Below are 18,734 nucleotides of genomic sequence, written 5' to 3'. Positions count from 1 at the left end.
CTGGGAATGAGAATAATATCAGATTTCTCAACAGTAACATTACAGACTAGAAGGCAATAAAGCAGACTCTTTAACATGCTGGGATAGGAGGGATGCCAACCTACAGGTCTGCGTTCAGCCAAGCTATAAGTCAAATATGATGGTAAAGATGTCAGAGAGGCAAGGCCTCAAACAGTTTACCTCCATGTTCCCTTTCTCAGGAGACTCTTAGAGGATGTTCTGGGAGAGAGTAAACCGAAAAAGGAGGAGCCCTGGAATTCATTCTTCCAACAAATACTGAGTACCTACTATATGTGCTGTGTCCCATCAGGAATCAAAGGCCCTGCCTGCATGGAGCTTAGTAGGAAGAGGCTGGCCGTAAATATTTTAATAACTCAGGAGTAAAGGAGTGCTCTGAAGAAAACAGAGGAGGGGAAAAGGGTAGGGAGTGACAGCCAGAGATAGGGGGGGTGGGGATGGCAGCTTTATGTGGTAGAATGGGAGCAGGTCGGGAATGGCCTTTGGTATCATGTGCAGGCCCAGAGTGCAGCTAGTCCAGGATGGAGCAGGAGAATGAAAGGCTCCATATCAGTTGTTGATCTGAAATTCACATTTAACTGGGCATCTTGTACTTTATCAGGCCTTCCTGTCTAGGAGGTCTGTCTCCAAAGAAAAATATAAAGATTGATAAATTACTTAATGTGTTTGAATGTTTGCATTCTTCTAGTGGGAATTTGGGGATCAATTAGTGATAAATACATAGGAAGCAAAACAGATGGAGATGAGGCAGTTATAAACTCAAGGGAAAGTCAAAGGATGTAAAAGTAAGTAAAGGTAATAATAGTATGTTACATGGCACTGGCTTGTAAATAATTTTCATTGAGTCCAATTTAAATACTGAATACTGAAGGAAGAGAAAGTGTGTGTGCCTTTAGGAGAGGTGTGCAAAGATTAAGATTTTATCTTACATAGTAGGGATTCAATAATGTCTGAAGCTGAAAAACCAAGAAATAACAGTTTAAACATGTTCTTTAGACATTTGGAGGCAAATAACTGAAACAACAACAACAAAAAAAACAGCTACAAGAGTTGGAAGTGCTGGGTATATACCCCAAAGAATTGAAAGCAGGGTGCACACACATGTTCATAGCAGCATTATTCACAGCATCGAAAACGTGGAAGCAACCCGGACGTCCATCACAGATGAATGGATGAACAAAATGTGTTATATACATACAGTGGAATATTATTCAGCATTAAAAAAGAAGGAAATTCTGACACATGCTACAACATGGATGAACCTTGAAGTTACTGTGTTAAGTGAAATAAGCCAGTCACAAAGGGAGAAATATTGTGTGATCCCATTTACATGTAGTTCCTAGAGTAGTCAGATTCATAGAGAAAGTAGAATGGTAGTTGCCTAGGGCTGGGGCTAAGGAGGAGTGGAGTTATTATTATTATTTTTCTTTTTTGCGGTACGCGGGCCTCTCACTGTTGTGGCCTCTCCCGCTGCGGAGCACAGGCTCAGCGGCCATGGCTCACGGGCCCAGCTGCTCCGCGGCATGTGGGATCTTCCCGAACCGGGGCACGAACCCGTGTCCCCTGCATCGGCAGGCAGACTCTCAACCACTGCGCCACCAGGGAAGCCCGGGAGCTATTATTTAAGAGTTTGAGAGGATTAAAAAGTTCTGGAGATGGATAGTGGTGATGGTTAGACAACAATGTGAAATGCACCTAATGCCACTGAACTGTGGCATTTTACACTTTAAAATGGTAAATTACGTATACGTTACGTATAAATTACATATACATACATTATGTGGTACAAAATTCTGTGTATGTTACTACAGTGCTTAAAAACTTGCAAGTTGTTACCTCTGGAGAAAGCGAATCAGATGGGGACGAGTAGACTGCGCTTTTCATGATATGCTTATAGAGTTTTAATTTTTAAAGTTACATAGAGATGTGTGACTTTGGTTTAAAAAGCATTTATTGATTTATGCAATTATGTATGTGAAAGAATTTCATCCTAGGGAAGAACTGGAAGCAGCCTAAATAATTGCCATTAAACATTAGGTCAACAAATGATGCCATATCTCTACAGTAGAATATGGCACAGCCTCTAAAATGATATTGAAAATCAAGGAAATATGTTCACAAGTATATTACGTGGGGGAGAGAAGGGGAAAAGGTCTCAGCAAAGCCGTTCAAGCTTTATAATTCGGTGTTTTTTGTTTATGTGATTAAACTGAATGTTTTTTGTTTTCTAAAATATGTTTATGGCTGATTAGTCAGTATGTTTGTGGCCTTGTCATAAAAATACCCTGAATTTCATTCTTAAAGGAGGAAAACGGCAAACCAGTTAAATCTCAGGGAATTCCTACTGTATGTCCAGTTTCACGATCCTCAAATGAAGCAGCTTCCCCATACCATTCCCGACGAAGGATGCGGAAACTTCGAGATCATAATGTCCGAACTCCTTCTAACCTAGACATCCTGGAGCTCCACACGAGGGAGGTGCTCAGAAGACTGGAGATGTGTCCCTGGGAAGAGGCAAGCTTCCGTTCCATGGTCACACGGGAGACTTGGTCGTTTCTGAAAGGCCTTCAGAAAGACTATAGAAAGAGAACAGGCCGGCCGTTCTTGTTGTCTGATCTTTGCTTAGTGCTGTAGGGGTCAGCAGCGCTTCTGCTCGTGACAGGGACATGCTTCATTGTAGAAGTAGGACGAACAGATCTCATCTGTTTGCCGACATGTTTACCGAGTGCTTACCAAGTGCCGCGTGCTCTTCTAGGCTCTGGAGAAGATACCAGAGTGAGCATAACTTAAGTCCCTGCCCTGGTGTAGCTTCCATCCTAGCTCAAGTTGGAAGGATTGAAGTCAGAGACAGATATTAAAATAATATAATTTCAGATAACAAATGTTATGAAGAAAGAGAGCAGTAGAGCCAGAGAATAAAAGGGCTCAGGTGGCTGGCTGCTTTAGCTAAGGTGGTCAGAGAGCCTCTCAGGTGGAATGCCACTTACATAGCAGAAGAAGTCAGGTGGATACACAGATTGGACGAAGAGTATTGCAGGCAGAGGGAAGAGCAAGTGCAGAGGGCCTTTTCCTGGCCCAGCAGCAGCAGCATGGATAACTGTCAGGCTGGGAGTCTGTTAAACCCATGACTGCAGTTTGAGAAGTGATGGCCTAATGGACAAAGGGGAGAAGCAGTGGGGCAGTCATGAGCTCGATGTAGGGCCTTTGTAAGACACGCTAATGACGTGTGGTGAGGTCCATATCATCCATGATTTTACATCTTAAGTAGAGGATAATTTAAAATGAATAAGATAGCAGTATCTCTTAATTAACATATTTAAAGAAGCTATATAGAAATGAAAACTTCCTTAAATATTTGAAATTTTATATAATTATATTTATACTGTTTTAAGCTTTTGTTGTTCTAAACCGCCTTAAATCCATAGCCATCTAGGAGAAGATTTAGCTTATTATAAAAGGTTCTATTTATTCTTAAAGAAAAATACTGCCACGAAAAGGAAATATTCTTTATGTATTGAAAACCAGCTACTGTTGTGCCTTTATGTCATCCGGTGGCCTTTGTTCCCGGTGATAGCAGGGTGATGACATGTAAATTGCTGGGAGTGCCTGGTGGGAAGACTAGAGATTAGGTCAAAGATAGGGTGACTGGAAAGGACCCAGCAGCTGGCACTTCTGCAGGGAGAAGCCAGACAAAGAGAATTCAGACGCGTGAAGGCAGGACTTCTCCAGCTCTTCAGTTTTTCAGCTCTCTGCAGAGTGAAATGTCTGAATTCACTTGATAGGGATTTCATATTCTGCGTTATAGAATGCGTTTTATAGTTAACTGGCCCTACAGAAGGGTGAACCAGGTTCATGCTTTGGTTTTAGGAACCATTTAGTTTTCGTGCCACACCACTGCGAACGCCCTAGCCTCGGAGGCCGCCCAGCACTCTTCAGCATGCAGGGCTTGGGGAGGGGGGGGTGGGGGAGGTGGTGGGTGGTATACAGTTCTTTACTTGTCAAGCTGGTATATTTGAGGGCGGAGGTTAAGTAAGTTCTGTTTTTATACTTTAAGGACATTTTGAGCTCTAAACTGAATGGAAAATTCAACAAACATCTCCAGCCATCTTCCACGGTACCTGAATGGAGAGCGAAAGATAATGATCTCCGGTTACTGCTGACAAATGGAAGGATAATTAAGTATGTGAAGTAGATCAGAGTATCCAACAGATTAGTTTTCAGTGGATTCCCTCTGTTCATTTAATCCTTGGTCCAGACCGTTACACAGCTGCCTGAAATATGGGGAAAGTGTCTTAGTTCTCTATTTTCTCTGTAAATTAAGGAGGGTTTAATACCGTTTGGCTACATGGTTGCACTGACTCGATTGTTTTTCCCACTGTATACAGGGATGAGAGACAACCCTTTACAGATCAGAGTCTCTATACAGCAGACAGTGAAAATGAAGAGGATAAGAGAAGGACAAAAAAGGCAAAAGTGAAGATGGAAGAGAGCTCAGGAATAGAGGGGGTGGAGAATGAAGCGTCTCAGAAACCACTTAACAGTATGTTTGTTTTAGTGGTCATTTTAAAGGTCTGCTCGTTACCAATGTGCTAATAATATGTAAAGTAACTTGCTAATTTTAAAGTGCTTAAATCAGTAGTAGGATTACAATTTCTGTGTCCCTGATACTCTTTTGAGAAGTCTGGAGCATTTCTGAGCCGTCTCCCCATCAGGGAACTGCCAGGTGTGACCACCAAGTGAGGGGTGGCGTCCAGGGAAGGTGATATTAGTGACGAGGATGTCGCCGGCCAGTGACACCCTCATCTAGTAACAGTTTTTTACAAGAGTCACACGAAGCTCATGCATCTTACGGGCCTCTACTCCAAATAATAAAATAATAAAGTTGCAAGTTTAATCCTATTTCTGAGATAATTTTAGCTAAGATACAAATGGTTTTCAGAATTAGGAGACATATATAACTGGCTGATCTGAAACTATTAGCAGTCCATGTATTGTTTTGTTTGATTGCCTGTTGACAAGAAGGCCTCTACTTGGTTATCATCAGTGTGATGAATAGTAACACCTCCTCCTCCTCGAGATCTTTCTTCTTTGAATGAAGTCTTCATTTTCTCAACATTTTTCAGGGCCTCCATATACCCTTCTATCTTAAAAAGGAGTTAAATATTTTAGTACTTGATAAGTAAATGTTCCAGGTGATTAACATTATTTAATCCATGTTGGATACCTCAGTCCTGCTAATTCTGGGTAAGTTTGGTATTGCTGTAGTTGCTGACTCTGCCTTTGTTCTCGTGATGGGGGGGAGAGGCAGCTAATCAATGGAATTCATCCAACAGTTGTTGAGGAGTGCTACCGGCAAGAGAGAGGCAGGGCTGGAGCCTGGTTCAAGCTTGTTGGATTCACTGTCTACTTGAATGTGTCTTAGGCTTAGGAGAGTTTATTTTGTTTTGTTTTCTGTTGAGAGAAATAATGCACAACGGAAAGTGAAAAGCATCTTGCAAGCTAATTTTAGTGTTAGAGGTTTTTTTCTGGAAAGAAATATAAAACAGTCAACCCACCCATATAAGGATTATATCACCATATTCAACAAATACCCCAGATGTTTTAAGAATACACGTTAATCTGTATCTTGGTCAGTTAGGGAGATAGTCCATGGGGGAGGAATGGAATGAAGACAATGAGAGCAGTGAGAAAAGGACAGAGCAGGAGCGGGTGAGGCATCTCACAAAGCTGGACGGGCTTTGGGTGGCACTTTATTCAAATTCTAATGACTGTTTTTCTCTCATCATTTTCCTCCTCAGGGTTTTTAACAAGTGTGAAATCAGAACTCAGGAATCGATCATCAGAATATTCTGATATCTCTGATTCAGAAGACTCTGGACCTGATTGCACCGCACTGGTACGCCTGGAACCCTTAACTTAAAGTTATGTGACAAAAAGATGAACACCCACTTTCCTTTACCTAGGAGGAAAGTGAATGACAGCTTTCCCAAAGCCTGTCTCTCTGACCTTTGTGGCACAGGGCCTTCTCTGCAGTGGTAATTATACACACACGTCCCATCATGTGACTATTTACATCTGATCGACATAGCTTTTGTCTGATTTTGGAAAGGGTGGAGGGAGGTACTGTTCTCATGTTTCTCGTATTTCTCTCATAGGTTATATTTCATTTTGCCTTAAAGAAAACCTGTACTATGTGGTTTTTTTTAACTAAGGAATTATGTTACTGTAGTTATTAGACATTTTCACTTTTTCATATGAAATACAGAAATAATTCCATGATAATTAAGATTCTCACTTTCCCTAGATGGATAAAGTGTCTCTGGTTAGTTCGTACAGACCTGTTCAGATTTCTTATATAGATTTGCCTCCATTTAATTATCTCAGAAAAATAATTTTACCACTGAAGAGTCTGAAAGTTCAGGTGATGAAAAGAAACAAGAAATTACATCAAACTTTAAGGAAGAATCTAATTTGATGAGGAGCTTCCTTCAAAAGAGCCAGAAGCCGTCTAGGAGCGAAATTCCAGTTAAAAGGTGGGCATGCTGATGATGGTAGTCTTATTATATTGTGATATAAATGATAGGAAAACGTTTGTTGCTTTGTTTTGTTTGGGGTTTTTGTTTTGTTTTAAATTTTACCAAAAATTTTATTAGAATTAAAAAGGTTCTTTTTTGCTGATCCGCCCTTTAGGGAGTGTCCTACCTCGACGAGCACAGAGGAAGAAGCTATTCAGGGCATGCTGTCTATGGCAGGGTTGCACTATTCCACGTGTTTACAAAGGCAGATACAAAGCACAGACTGCGGTGGTGAAAGACACTCTCTCCAGGATCCCAGCAGCTGTCGCAGCAGTAACCATGAGGTTAGGCAGCTGTATCGCTGTGATAAGCCAGTGGAAAGTGGTAAGAAACATAAACTGTAAGTCTCTGAAAAATAACATATAAGCCCCACCTTAACAGCCCTGTCATCCTAGTTGAGGTTAGAGATTATGAATAAGAACTGTTTATTGCACATCTTTAGTTGGAAATGGTGTTAAGCCTGTTGGCAAAAGAATACGTAATGTTGACAAATGTAAGATGCAAGTATAAGAACTCAAAATGTAAATTAATGGATTAAGAGTTGTGTTCACTGGCTGTCACAAGACAGTATTGTTTCCCTTTTATAAGTCGGGTCAGAGTGGAGGGAATGTTTTGGTGTCTTAATTGACGTGCTCAGTTTGAACAATCAACTCTTTTTCCTTTTGTGGAAGCAAGCTTTGAACTGTTACTGCTTGAGGACATTCTCTCCTACTTGAAAAGGAAGCATTAGGAAAGAGACAAGACTCGGTGGCATTATCAGTGATGCCACACAGTGTTTTCTTCTGTCTGCCTTTGGTGAAAAATTTTATTTCCCTAAAAATCTGAGGAGGATTGGGGAGAAGATGGTACCACATTAAAACTGAAGTCTGTTGTAGACATTGTGTTCATTCCCACCTAACTGTGTTAACTAAGTACCAGGAGCTTGACATTGATTTCACTTAATTCTCGAAACAACATTTTGGGTGTATGTAATGTAGCTTTAACAGGTAAAGGAAAAAAGACTTAGTGGAATTCACTTGCCCATACTTACATAGCTGTTCAGAGGTTGGAATTTGAACCCAGGACTAGACGGTTTGATCTCAAAATCTTTGCTTATTGTATAAGAGGAAACTGAGGTTTAAAGAGGTTAAGTAACTTGCCTTAAGATGCATTGATAATGGAAGAACTTAAATTCAAATCTGGGTTTGTCTGTCTTTCCACTATACCATTCTGTCTCCCTGTAATCTCTTTGTCCCTTGAAAAGAAAGCTTCTACGGAAATGCTGCCAAATTCAGGCAAACGTGTGCCTTTATTCTATATGGGAAAATATATTACTTTTAGAGAAAGTATTATTGCACTTGGTTTTACATCTACAGCAGATGGCCATAGAATTTGATCTAGGTCCTCCAGCATCTGGCACAAAATCCTGCCATAGAAAGACAGTCATTGGGAGAATTGAAAGAATTAACATGTTAGATTGAGAGCCGGTGACTGTTTTGTTTTTGAGAGGGAAAAGAGTGTGGTGAAAGTATAGGAATAAAGAGCTAGTATATTCATTTGAAAATAAAATGTCGATATAAACTTACTTTCAATTTTAAGTAGCAGGCTAACTTTGTTCTTTATGATCCAGTTTGTGCGAAGATCATTTAATGAAAGCTTCTCTTTAGGGTATCATGTCAAGACTGAAGATCAAGACTTGAGGAGTTCTTCCTGGATTAAACAATTTGATACAACTTCCAGATTTAATCGTCAGGTATATTCAAGGTTTGAAGCGTTCAAATAGATTGTCATTGGCTCCGTTTTGGCTTTCTTTTTTTAAGCTGCAACCAGTAATCAACCACTAGACCTGGAGAGCTTAAAAATGACCATTAAACGCACATTTGAACAGCTCTCCAGTTTCAGGGATTCTGATATAATGACTGATGAAAGGCTTATGGATAGAATGTGATCTGGAAAAGAACAGTTTATTTAAGAAAACAGTTAAAAACTCCTGGCTGCCAACACCTTTAGGTTATGTCTGGCTAGAATGAAACATGAAAGGAAAAAAAAAGTACCACAAGGATCCTTTTAGTTTCTGACGTTGTTTGTCAGATTTTTTTTTTTTAATGTTATTTTATTTATTTTTGGCTGTGTCGGGTCTTAGTTGCGGCGCACGGGATCTTTGTTGAGGCGCGCAGCTTCTCTCTATTTGTGGCGTGTGGGTTTTCTCTCTCTAGTTGTGGCGCGCAGACTCCAGGGCGCGTGGGCTCTGTAGTTGTGGCACACAGGCTTAGTTACCCCGTGGCCTGTGGGATCTTAGTGCCCTGACCAGGGATCGAACCCACGTCCCCTGCATTGTAAGGCGGGTTCTTTACCACTGGACCACCAGGGAAGTCCCTGTCAGATATTTTTAGATACTAAATTTCTTTGAGAATTTGATGACAGTTACGGATTCTCTTTCCAGAAAAATGTCCATCATAAATATGACTTGTGCTTACATTTTCTCATGGTCTGTGCCCACCCTCACCCCAGACCATTCGTTGACTCCAGATTAAGAGTCCCTGCTCTAAGAGAAGGCACTTGATGTTTTAGGATCCTGGTGTATGAATGCTTATACCAAACAAAACGAACCCAAAATACCTTTTAAAAAAAGCAAAACTTTACCAGTAGCACCATACAAGGAAAGCAGTATGACCTTTTGCTGCAGACCTTGGAAAATGACAGCCGAAGAAAGAATCAAAATTCTCATGTGGCAGAGTGGAGTCCTCAAGCCTCCCCAACCCCAAGCATTCTCTGAGTAGCAGAAATATGGGTAGTTTTTATGTTCTTCGTTTGGCTCATCTGTATTTTCTAAATACTTAGCAATTACAGTGTTAGTAGGAAAAAGAACCGAGTTACTCTTTCAAGGCAAGTACATACAAGTTCTCTTCCTGGAAGGATATGCTCCAGGGTCAAAGGTCAGCTAAGAAATCCCTGAACTATTAAGAGTTCACTTATTCAGTGTATGAGTTTATAGTGCCTCACTGGTTATAAAACTTATAACTCATTAGCATTACAGGATTTAGCATTAAGAGTAAGCTGTTATGTAAACCTAATGGCTGTTTTTATAATTGTCTGGAAATAAAGAAGCAGGGGACAGATGATTAGCAAGGTCACCTTAGAGGAGATTGAATTTCTATTGACTGTAATCCAGCGAGGTATTAGAACGGTATGTCAAATTGAACAGCTGTTTCTTCATGCTCAGCAGTATTTGTGAGACTATTTTAAAGCAAGTCTGTGTTGAATGCTGTTTTTAAAACTTACTTGACTGTTACAGAATCAGAAATTCACTTTAATACACACACACACACACACACACACACACACACTTAAAACTAGCTTTGTGAGACATCACATCTGCAGCATGCTCTTTTCGAGTTTATCTTTCCTTCTCTTTTTAATTCTGGTCGGGACCCTCTCTGTTTTGACTTCAAGACCCACCAGTCATCTGTCTGTCTATCTATCTGTCTATCTGTCTGTCTGTCTGTCTATCTATCTACGTTTTCTTCTCGACTTAAATTATGAGGCATCTTCAAGACTTGAATCCTTCAGCACTTCTAGGTTTTGGAATGAGATGGCCCTCAGGAGGGGTGGTTTTCTGAGGCTACTACATGTTAAGAAAACCCAAGTTCAGTAATCTATTTCTTCTCTCCCTTGAATTGTTAGTGCATAGAGAGGTTAAATACCGTACTCATCTTAAAGGAACCCTAAAAATTCGACCTTATTTCCTTCCTTCTTTTTTAGGATCTAAGTAGAGGCCAGAAATGCATCAGAAAGGAAGTTTCATCAGAAATCAGTCAGAAGGTACAAAGTAGGAATTTTGTGGACAGCAGTGGCTCAAGCCCTCAGAATGGAAAGTATATGCAGAGTTCAAGCTTGATGTCAGGGGCATGCCAGATGAGTAATGGCAGTGTAAGCCCAGAAAGGCCTGTTGGTGAAACTTCCTTTTCAGTGCCCCTTCACCCCACCAAGAGACCTGCATCAAATCCGCCACCTATCAGCAACCAGGCAACAAAAGGTAACTGCTGCACGCGTGCGGGTTAAGTCCATTTCTGACTGTGTATGTTGGTGACAGTAGCAGTTTAGATAGACATCGTCTGTACCCTCACGTTGCTCACAGCCTGCTGCGTCACAGACAGCGCAGCGATAGCAGCAGCGTGCACAGGTTCCTATGGGGACAGAGAAGCAGGATACCTCAGTCAACCCCGAGGAGCAGGAGGGGCTTCCTGGAGGGGGAGGTAGATCCTGGAGAGGCTGACAGTGGGTTAGCCATGCTGAGGTGGGGGAAGGGACAGGGTAGACAGCACCGAAGGCAGAGGAGACAGTGTGACCCACAGGACAACGGGGAGAAACAGCACGGGGTTATGTATGAAACTGCCCTCAGTTTCACTGCTGAAGCACAGTTTGAGGCAGGATCGGGTAAGAGCTCGTGCTGAAGAGGTAGGCAGGGATCAGAGCGTGGGAGCGTCTCCTAAGTCCTAGTGAAGGAGGTTGGCCCTTCCCTCTCACATGATGAGGTGGAAGAGTTTTAAGCAGTGGAATTCCAGAAGTGTGACCCTGCTCATTCAAAACACCGAAAAGCCTTTGCCTACCACGTCGCCCTCGTTTAAATCTTCCCGGTGCCGTCACCTATGATTTTCATTGTTATTTATGCTGTTGTTGGTGTCCTGTATGTTATAGGTAAACGTCCAAAAAAAGGAATGGCAACAGCCAAACAACGTCTTGGGAAGATCCTTAAATTGAACAGAAATGGCCACGCACGTTTCTTTGTGTGACGGAGCTGCGGTTGTGGTCACTCTTCCTTTCGGAGACCGGTCTCGGGGTACGGGAGCCTGGAGCTTCCGCGCGCCCCCGCTGAAGCAGTTTGCATGTACCGTAGGGAACACTGCCTGAAGAACAAAATGAACCTGATGCTGCATTTTCACTGTGCCACACCCACTCAGCAATAACCATTTTGGACCTGGTGGGGAGAGGAAGAAGGAGGGTAGAACCTTAAAAAGAGACCTTGAACTGGAAAGGGTCTCTTGTCAGGGCTTGAATTCCATTTTGTTGTTGGTAGTGTTTTGATTTGTTTTCTGTGGTAGGGTAAAGAATTATCAATAATTTATTTAACAGATTTTTTTTTTAAAGTTAACAGCTTTTAAATTCTTTCTTTTTTAAAGCTATTTATTTGGAAGATTTCTGGAGAAATATCTCACTAATTTAGATTTAAGAATGTGAAGGTTTTTAAATTATTTTTGATAGTGTGTGTGTTACATGTGGGGAAGAGCCACGGTAACAGTAACTAGTCTGGACTCTTAAATTTGCTATTCAGGTTAAAGTCTTAAACAGGGATTTGATGCATTAATTATTTTAAATTAAGATGTATATGAAAATCATTTTATTTTATATAATTCATGTGTTTTTTATAAGCTATTAGCTTCGCTTTTGCTAACATCCAAGGTGCATACTGTTATCCAGGTCGATTACCTATATCCCACCTTCCCTCTGCACTCCCCATCATTTCATAACGACATAAGACTCTTCTCTTTGCAGGGAAATACTTTCATAGCCAATGTGTAAGAACTACATAGAAGACCCCACGTGTCTTATTTCATTTGACATTGCAGTTTTCTTCTAAATAGAAAAATAGGCTTCTTGCATTTTCATTTTTTGCTGATGATATCTGGGTCCCAAAGAGTACAGCTTTAATATCTTTTCCCTACTCGTGGGAAAAGTATTATAAGTTTGGTTAAATTGTCATGTTTGTAGTTTTTCAAATACATTTGTAACTACAGAGGGCCTTCTTCATACTACTGGTATTGGAGGGCAGGACCAACACCTGCCACAGAGGTTATATTTTATGACGCTTTTATTCTGTATACCTAATTTGTTGGAAAATATGAAATATGGTTTGACTTAGAATATTCAAATCTGCATAATAAGCCGTAATATAATAAGACTATACTATATTAAGTTGTATAGAAGCAAGCATGTTGGAGTAGATGATTTGGGTGTGTGTGTGTGTGTGTGTGTGTGTGTGTGTGTGTGTTTAGTTTTTTATTTCTTAACCTTCTAAAGAATTATTTAAGATACGGATTTGGAGTTAAATGGGTGCTTTTTGCAGTTTCTTCCGTCTATCCTAACTTAACCAGTGCATAGGGAGGTTAAGTATCTGGTTGAGCTTTAAGGAATCATTTCTCTCCTTTGTGCACAACTTTTACTAAGTGCCAGTTTTCAGTTGCTTGCAATAGCTTATATTTTCCTTTTCTGCCCCCCGTGACATAAAAACAAGTGATTTCTGCGGGGGGTGGTGGGGGGTGGTGGGGCGGTGGAGATATTCCCAGTTCTGACAATAGAGCATTTTACAAGTTCCTACAAAGAAACTATAGGCAAATTGGATAAAATTTATTTTTATGGAGAAGAAATACGGCCATATTATGGGTTTGTCTTTTTTTTTTTTTTACTCAGCAAGGTAGCAGGACTTTCCCTTCTGTATTAAAGAGCTAAGAAAAAAAAAAAGTCTATACCATTATCTTTCATGGTCACATTCAAATGTGTATTTTCAAAGAGAAATATTTCTTACTCTGCCTCCGTTCCAATATTTCATGGAATATATATGAAATATCTTAAAAATGAGCCTTTCTGGTCCAAGTGACTGGACCACTGTCTGGGTCTTATCTGGGTGTCAGGGAGAAGAATTTTTATGGGAGTACTAAATGTCTATAATAGGCCTACTTAAACTCTGTACGCTATGCCAAAACTAGGTAGAGATAGGTACAGTCAGTCATTTGTTGGTCATCAGAGCTCAAGACGTCAAAAATGTGGGTCTGCCTGTTTCTCCCACCTTCCCCACACAATATATTACTGTGATGTTTTGGTTTTCTGTAGACACCATTTTAGTGTTAAAATACACATGTTTTGGTGTCAGTTTAAGCATTGAGAATTATAATTTCTTTTTCCAGCTACATTATGATTTGGGTTCTTTTGTTGCCTTTACATTTTTCACAGCGCTAAGTATTTTTGATTACCTTTTTTTTTCTTCGCTATAAAAATGAAAATAAATAATTTATTTTTATGAATTAAAATTGTAGCCAGTATCTGCCCTGTGTACTTAGGCTGGTAAATACTAATTTTAAGTAGCCAGTATGTTGAACTTTTAAGTGAAGGAACTGTGGATTCATTTTTGGCAGTGTTAGCCCATTAACTGGCTAAGTTCAAAAAACTTTCAGTAACATGAAATAACCACTAAAACAGAATACATGTAATCTTTCTGTGTATTGGTAAAAATCCAGCCACTGATCCAGTGACTTCCTTGTCAAACCTCTTGTAAAATCACTGGCTGTGATGCATCCCTTTATCTTGTGGAAATGACAGAACTTTGAAGTAACAGCATCTGGACTCGACTGCAATAGACACAGCCTTTCCCTCAGTCTCATTTATTATGTGTTGTATAGACCCTGCAACCTAGGAAGACACCAGTGGTGGCATTTAGCTAGTTATAAGCAAATACAAATTCTGTCAAACACTTACGATTTAACATATGCAATTTTAAGTGTAGTAGTAGGTAGTCATTTTCCTGTATTGATTCAAATAAGTGACTTCTGTTAACCTGGGATCCCCTGTACTGTAATTCATAACGTCACATAATATTATGCTCTCCAGTATTGATTAAAGGTGTAAACTGTACAAAGCTGGCAGTTTATAATAGTTCAATACCTGGAAATACTTTGAACTTCATAAGTATCAGTTCATTTTTAAAGCATACAGAATTGAAAATTCTGACCGAAACCATCTTATAAACTCAGAAAACAAGCCCATCTTGGTCACTACTTAGCACTGAATACTGCTTTATTTTTTTTGCTCTATTTTTTAATAATCCTAGTTATTGCCTTTTTAATGAACTCTACTGTATTTATTCATATGAGATCAGCAGGTATTTATCAGACATCTACTATGTGCCCAGCACTACTTAGTACTGTGGGGGGCATATAAAGTTGAAGCTGTATTGTTTGCTCTTGAAGGTATCTTCTCCAGGAAATAAGCAGTATTATTTTCACTTCTAAGCAAACTTAAGCAAGAGGGCCCATTCATAAAACAAAACGTTATTAGTTTTAACAGAGATACACTATACAACTGTAGAGGTAGAAGTAAAAAAAAGTTGTTTTATATTTTCAAAATTTGAAAAACATTTCAAAAGTTAATTAAATGTTCGTAATCATAGGGGCATGTTATAGCATGAAAGGGAGCAGAAGACCTCGGTGTTTGTCCAAGTTCTGCCCTTTATGTTTCAACTGCGTGACCTTGAAGAAGTCATTTATTCTTTCTGAGCCTTAGTTTTCGCATTTGTAAATTTGGATCAAAATGCCGTTAAGAAAAACACAGAAAAGCATTCCTTAATCTATTAACACTTCATATTTGCAGAGGATTTATCATTATTTAAGTTACAGCTGACAGCAAATGCACATTTATATGCTTTTTTTTTTTTTTTTTTTTTAGCGGTACGCGGGCCTCTAACTCTTGTGGCCTCTCCCGTTGCGGAGCACAGGCTCCGGACGCTCAGGCTCAGCGGCCATGGCTCACGGGCCCAGCCGCTCCGCGGCATGTGGGAATCTTCCCAAACCGGGGCGCGAACCCGTGTCCCCTGCATCGGCAGGCGGACTCTCAACCACTGCGCCACCAGGGAAGCCCTATATGCATTTTTAAATGAAAACTGCTGTTACTCATAAAATTTGCTTCATATCAAATATATGCCCAGAGCTTGCTACCTAAAAAATCTGAAGCATCTCTAACAAGATGCTGAATTAAAGTCAGAATCAGTGCATGAAGTGAAAGAAAAAGGAATGAGATACTTTATGGGTAAGCGTGAGAACGTTTATCCTCAAGTAATCATTAAGATGATTTAAAGTAATTAAAAGATAATTTTAGGTTTTTCTCAAAGAGTACTGCTTCATAGATTCTGCATACTCTTCAGGGCACTAGCATAAGGTAAAATAAGTCATGGAATTAAAATGATTTAACAACCATCCGTGGTACTAGAGCGGGAAAATAAGGTGGTAGATAGATGGGGATCAGCAAAGACAGCTCTGAGTTGGCCAACCATGGCTCGTTGGTTAGAGAGAGAAAGAAACCACTGTAGTGTAGGGAGACTCGGCCGGATTCTGCTTTTTTCAAGAAATGCTCTTTATAGTGATCAGTCAGCCCCCCAAAGAGTTGATGAATAACTGTATGGCCCAGCATACTACTGCCAGAAGTAGCTCTTGCGGTATGTAAGCATTTTATGATTTCATATTAAGAGATGAGGGCTTTATATAAATTTGAAATTTTTTCATAAGTTCGTTTTTCACGTTAATTATTAAGCTAATTGCTTCCTCCAAAAAGAGAAGTTAAAGATCACCGGTCATTTTCAGATGCCGTAGACCTTCATCTAAAGCAGTTTTGAGAAGGCTGAACATCAGATCTTTAGCTTAAGAAGAGAGACAAATGAAACCCAGCGAGGGCAGTGACTCGCCTGGGGTCACAGTGGATCCCAAACCTCTGGTACTTTGCTTCCTACAGCAGCCCCTGTTCTGTGACACTGTGAGGCCTCTGCTCATCCTGTGGCGGGTGATGTTGATACACTTTCTAGAAGCCAGGTGGAAAGAAAGGGGAAGAAGTCACATACTACTCACTACATTGCTGTTGAACGTAATGTAATTTTAATAATGGAGCCTTACTAAAAGCCCTTCCGTTATTTTTGCTTTTTTTTTTTTTTCAGTGAACGTCATGCCGTAAGTCAAATATTTGCTATCCCTTACATAAAAATTTTTTAAGTTAAGGACGTTAAGAAGCAAATGCCTGTTTTCAAAGCAATTAGCTTATTGTGACTGTGGTTTTATTCTGTTATGGTGGGTTTTTTTCCCCTTTAATGGGTATGGGAAAATAATACTCATTAAGCTGCATTCTACCCCTTAGAGTCTCCCTCTCACCCTTCCTGTCCTTCCTAGTGTCCTGAAGCTTTGTCTTAACAAGCGCAACATTAAATTTTCTTTGTTAAAGCCTTTTTGAAACTGTATTCAGTGATTCTTCCAACAAGTTTATCTGCTCTGCACTATTTCACTAATAAACCCTGGCTACCACGTAGCCCCTGACCTCCAAGTAGTTTACCTATGCAAGACCTGTGACATCCTGAATTCACTTTTCTTTATTTCAGAAAGCACCCCTAAATGGAACTTAATCAAAGATAAACCTTGTCTCCACCCAGTTTTATTTTGGCCATTTCCTATTCAAAATGTCAGCTATTTTCCCCCAAGATTTTTCACCAAAACAGTGATCATAAGTGCTGGAATATATACTATTTTGCAGGAATAAAATAACCCAGAAATACTCTTATATTTCTTTGGTGGATTTTGGTTGGTAACTGTTACCAGCAGGAGGTGTAATGTTTAATGAGGAGTTGATTCCTTGCCTAGAATCATTTCTTCCCTCTAAGATTCATAGGATTCACCTTTTATTTTTACAAAGCATACATGTAACTTCCACGTTATAGTCAGGGACCTGAGGTGTAACTTGCTAAGTGAACCCCAAGGTTATTTTATCTTGCAAAAGAAACCTAAACCAAACTAAGGGCCTTACATTTATGGTTTAGACTGAATCAAAAGCTGTAACCTCAGTTTTTCCGAAAACAGCTTCTGACTGCAGAGCAAGTCATGCAGTTGTTAGGTGTGAAATAGCACTGATCAGGAAATGCACATGCGTCTGGGCAGACTGCATTTCCTTCTGAAAAGACTTTTCTACTTTTAATATAAATTAAGCCATAACAGTTTCATGCTGTGGAAAGAGGGTGAAAAGGTTCATTTTAATGAGATTATATGATATGAACTTTCACATTTACTGTGAAATGTCGAACTTTGCCAGTGCTTCAGCAGGTTGGTTTGATTTTGGGGGGGGTGGGGGGAGGGTAAAGGGTGGTGACAGGGAGGGGTAGTATTGGTTTTAGGGGGTTTAAATCTGTGAAATTTGAAAAGGGACAGTTGTTGGCTATGGTATTTACTAGTTTTGTAGTAATGTTTTGCTAGCCTGACTGACTTTCCTGAGCTGATTTTCATGCCCATGGTCCCAGGTGACTTAGCCTTTCTCGTTCGGGGTGTCTGCAGAGTAGTGTCTTGTTGTGTGGATAGGCGGTCAGTGTGTGTGCACATGTGTGTCCTTTGAATAGAGAAGCACACTGTGTGACGACAGAGTGAAGTGTGGCTGGGAAGTGGGATGCTGAAGCTTTAAGAGCATTTTTTTTCGATTCATAACAGTATTTCCCATCTTTTGCCTGCAGGCAGGGAAAGTGTACAGTATTTATTTTGTTTCTGTTTTAAATTTGTAAGTTTTTAAGTAGCTTACATTGGTTATTATAGGGGAGGACAAGTGACTTGTTTAAAGTTGTATTTGGTATTCCTACTTTCCAATTTCTGTACTTTAAAATATTGAAATTAAAATTGGTATTAATTCTGTTCTGATTTTTTTTTTAGCACTCGGTGTATTTTTTGCTTATTTTGTTTGAAAGCATAAATGTTGAAAGTTATATAAAATGTGTCTTTGAAAGAAAAAATCTGAATTCTATATCCAGCTCTGACTTTCTGTTCCCTTTTTCTGCTTATTGAGTCTTGGGAGAATTATTTAAGAATGTGAAAAACTGTGTCAAACTTACGCTCCTTACGAGTTCTGAAGGTTTCAACGTAAAAAGTAATGTGTCTTATTGCTTTATGGGATGCGCTGCTGGGGAAGCAGTTGCTGAAACAGAGGAACACAGAGGGGTGACTGGGGAGAAAAGGCTGCTCTGTGGCCACGGGTGCGGGTGCTTCCCGACGGTCACTTAAGAGCCCTCGTTGTCCCCAGCCTGGGCCCCCCCCCCCCCCCCCCCGCAGACGTTTCCTGAGCACCTGCAGAGTCCCGGGCCCAGCTCTAGTGCCAGAGCTACAGGGTGAACAAACAGCCCCAGTTCTCAGGGAGCTTCTGTGGCTGTGAAAGACGAGGGAGAGCGAGGCGCCCTGGGCCTGGCTGCCTCGTGCAGGTGAGGGCGGAAGTGCAAGTTTACCGAGGAGGACCGGGGGCCTTCTGGACACGGTGCTCTGGGGGCTCCCAGCTCCAGGCCTGGGGGGATCTGAGTGTGCCGGTACAGAAGACCCAGGAAGC

At 40.4% G+C, this 18,734-nt stretch overlaps 1 protein-coding gene across 4 annotated transcripts in view; it reads left to right on the top strand.

The window, feature by feature from the left end:
- KDM7A (lysine demethylase 7A) overlaps positions 1–12,858 on the top strand; it is a 40,622-nt gene extending 27,764 nt beyond the window's left edge. Inside the window, exons 11-19 of one of the 4 annotated variants that reach the window (XM_029233629.1) lie at positions 2,323–2,532; positions 4,073–4,197; positions 4,404–4,558; positions 5,817–5,914; positions 6,403–6,551; positions 6,709–6,917; positions 8,240–8,325; positions 10,335–10,608; positions 11,271–12,858. In XM_029233629.1, the coding sequence (XP_029089462.1) occupies positions 2,323–2,532; positions 4,073–4,197; positions 4,404–4,558; positions 5,817–5,914; positions 6,403–6,551; positions 6,709–6,917; positions 8,240–8,325; positions 10,335–10,608; positions 11,271–11,365 (1,401 nt within the window). In that variant the 3' untranslated portion in view covers positions 11,366–12,858. Of the gene's footprint in view, positions 1–2,322; positions 2,533–4,072; positions 4,198–4,403; positions 4,559–5,816; positions 5,915–6,402; positions 6,552–6,708; positions 6,918–7,268; positions 8,172–8,239; positions 8,337–10,334; positions 10,609–11,270 lie in introns of those variants that run through there. The other 3 variants (XM_029233630.1, XM_029233633.1, XM_029233632.1) reach the window with 3 other exon arrangements.
- Positions 12,859–18,734: the final 5,876 nt, after the last annotated feature.

This window comes from Monodon monoceros, unplaced genomic scaffold (genome assembly GCF_005190385.1).
Source record: "Monodon monoceros isolate NGI ecotype Baffin Bay Population unplaced genomic scaffold, NGI_Narwhal_1 Super_Scaffold_2, whole genome shotgun sequence".
Classification (NCBI taxonomy): domain Eukaryota; kingdom Metazoa; phylum Chordata; class Mammalia; order Artiodactyla; family Monodontidae; genus Monodon; species Monodon monoceros.
The sequence above is the reverse complement of the archived record's forward strand: the minus strand, read 5'-3'. Positions and strand labels throughout refer to the sequence as shown.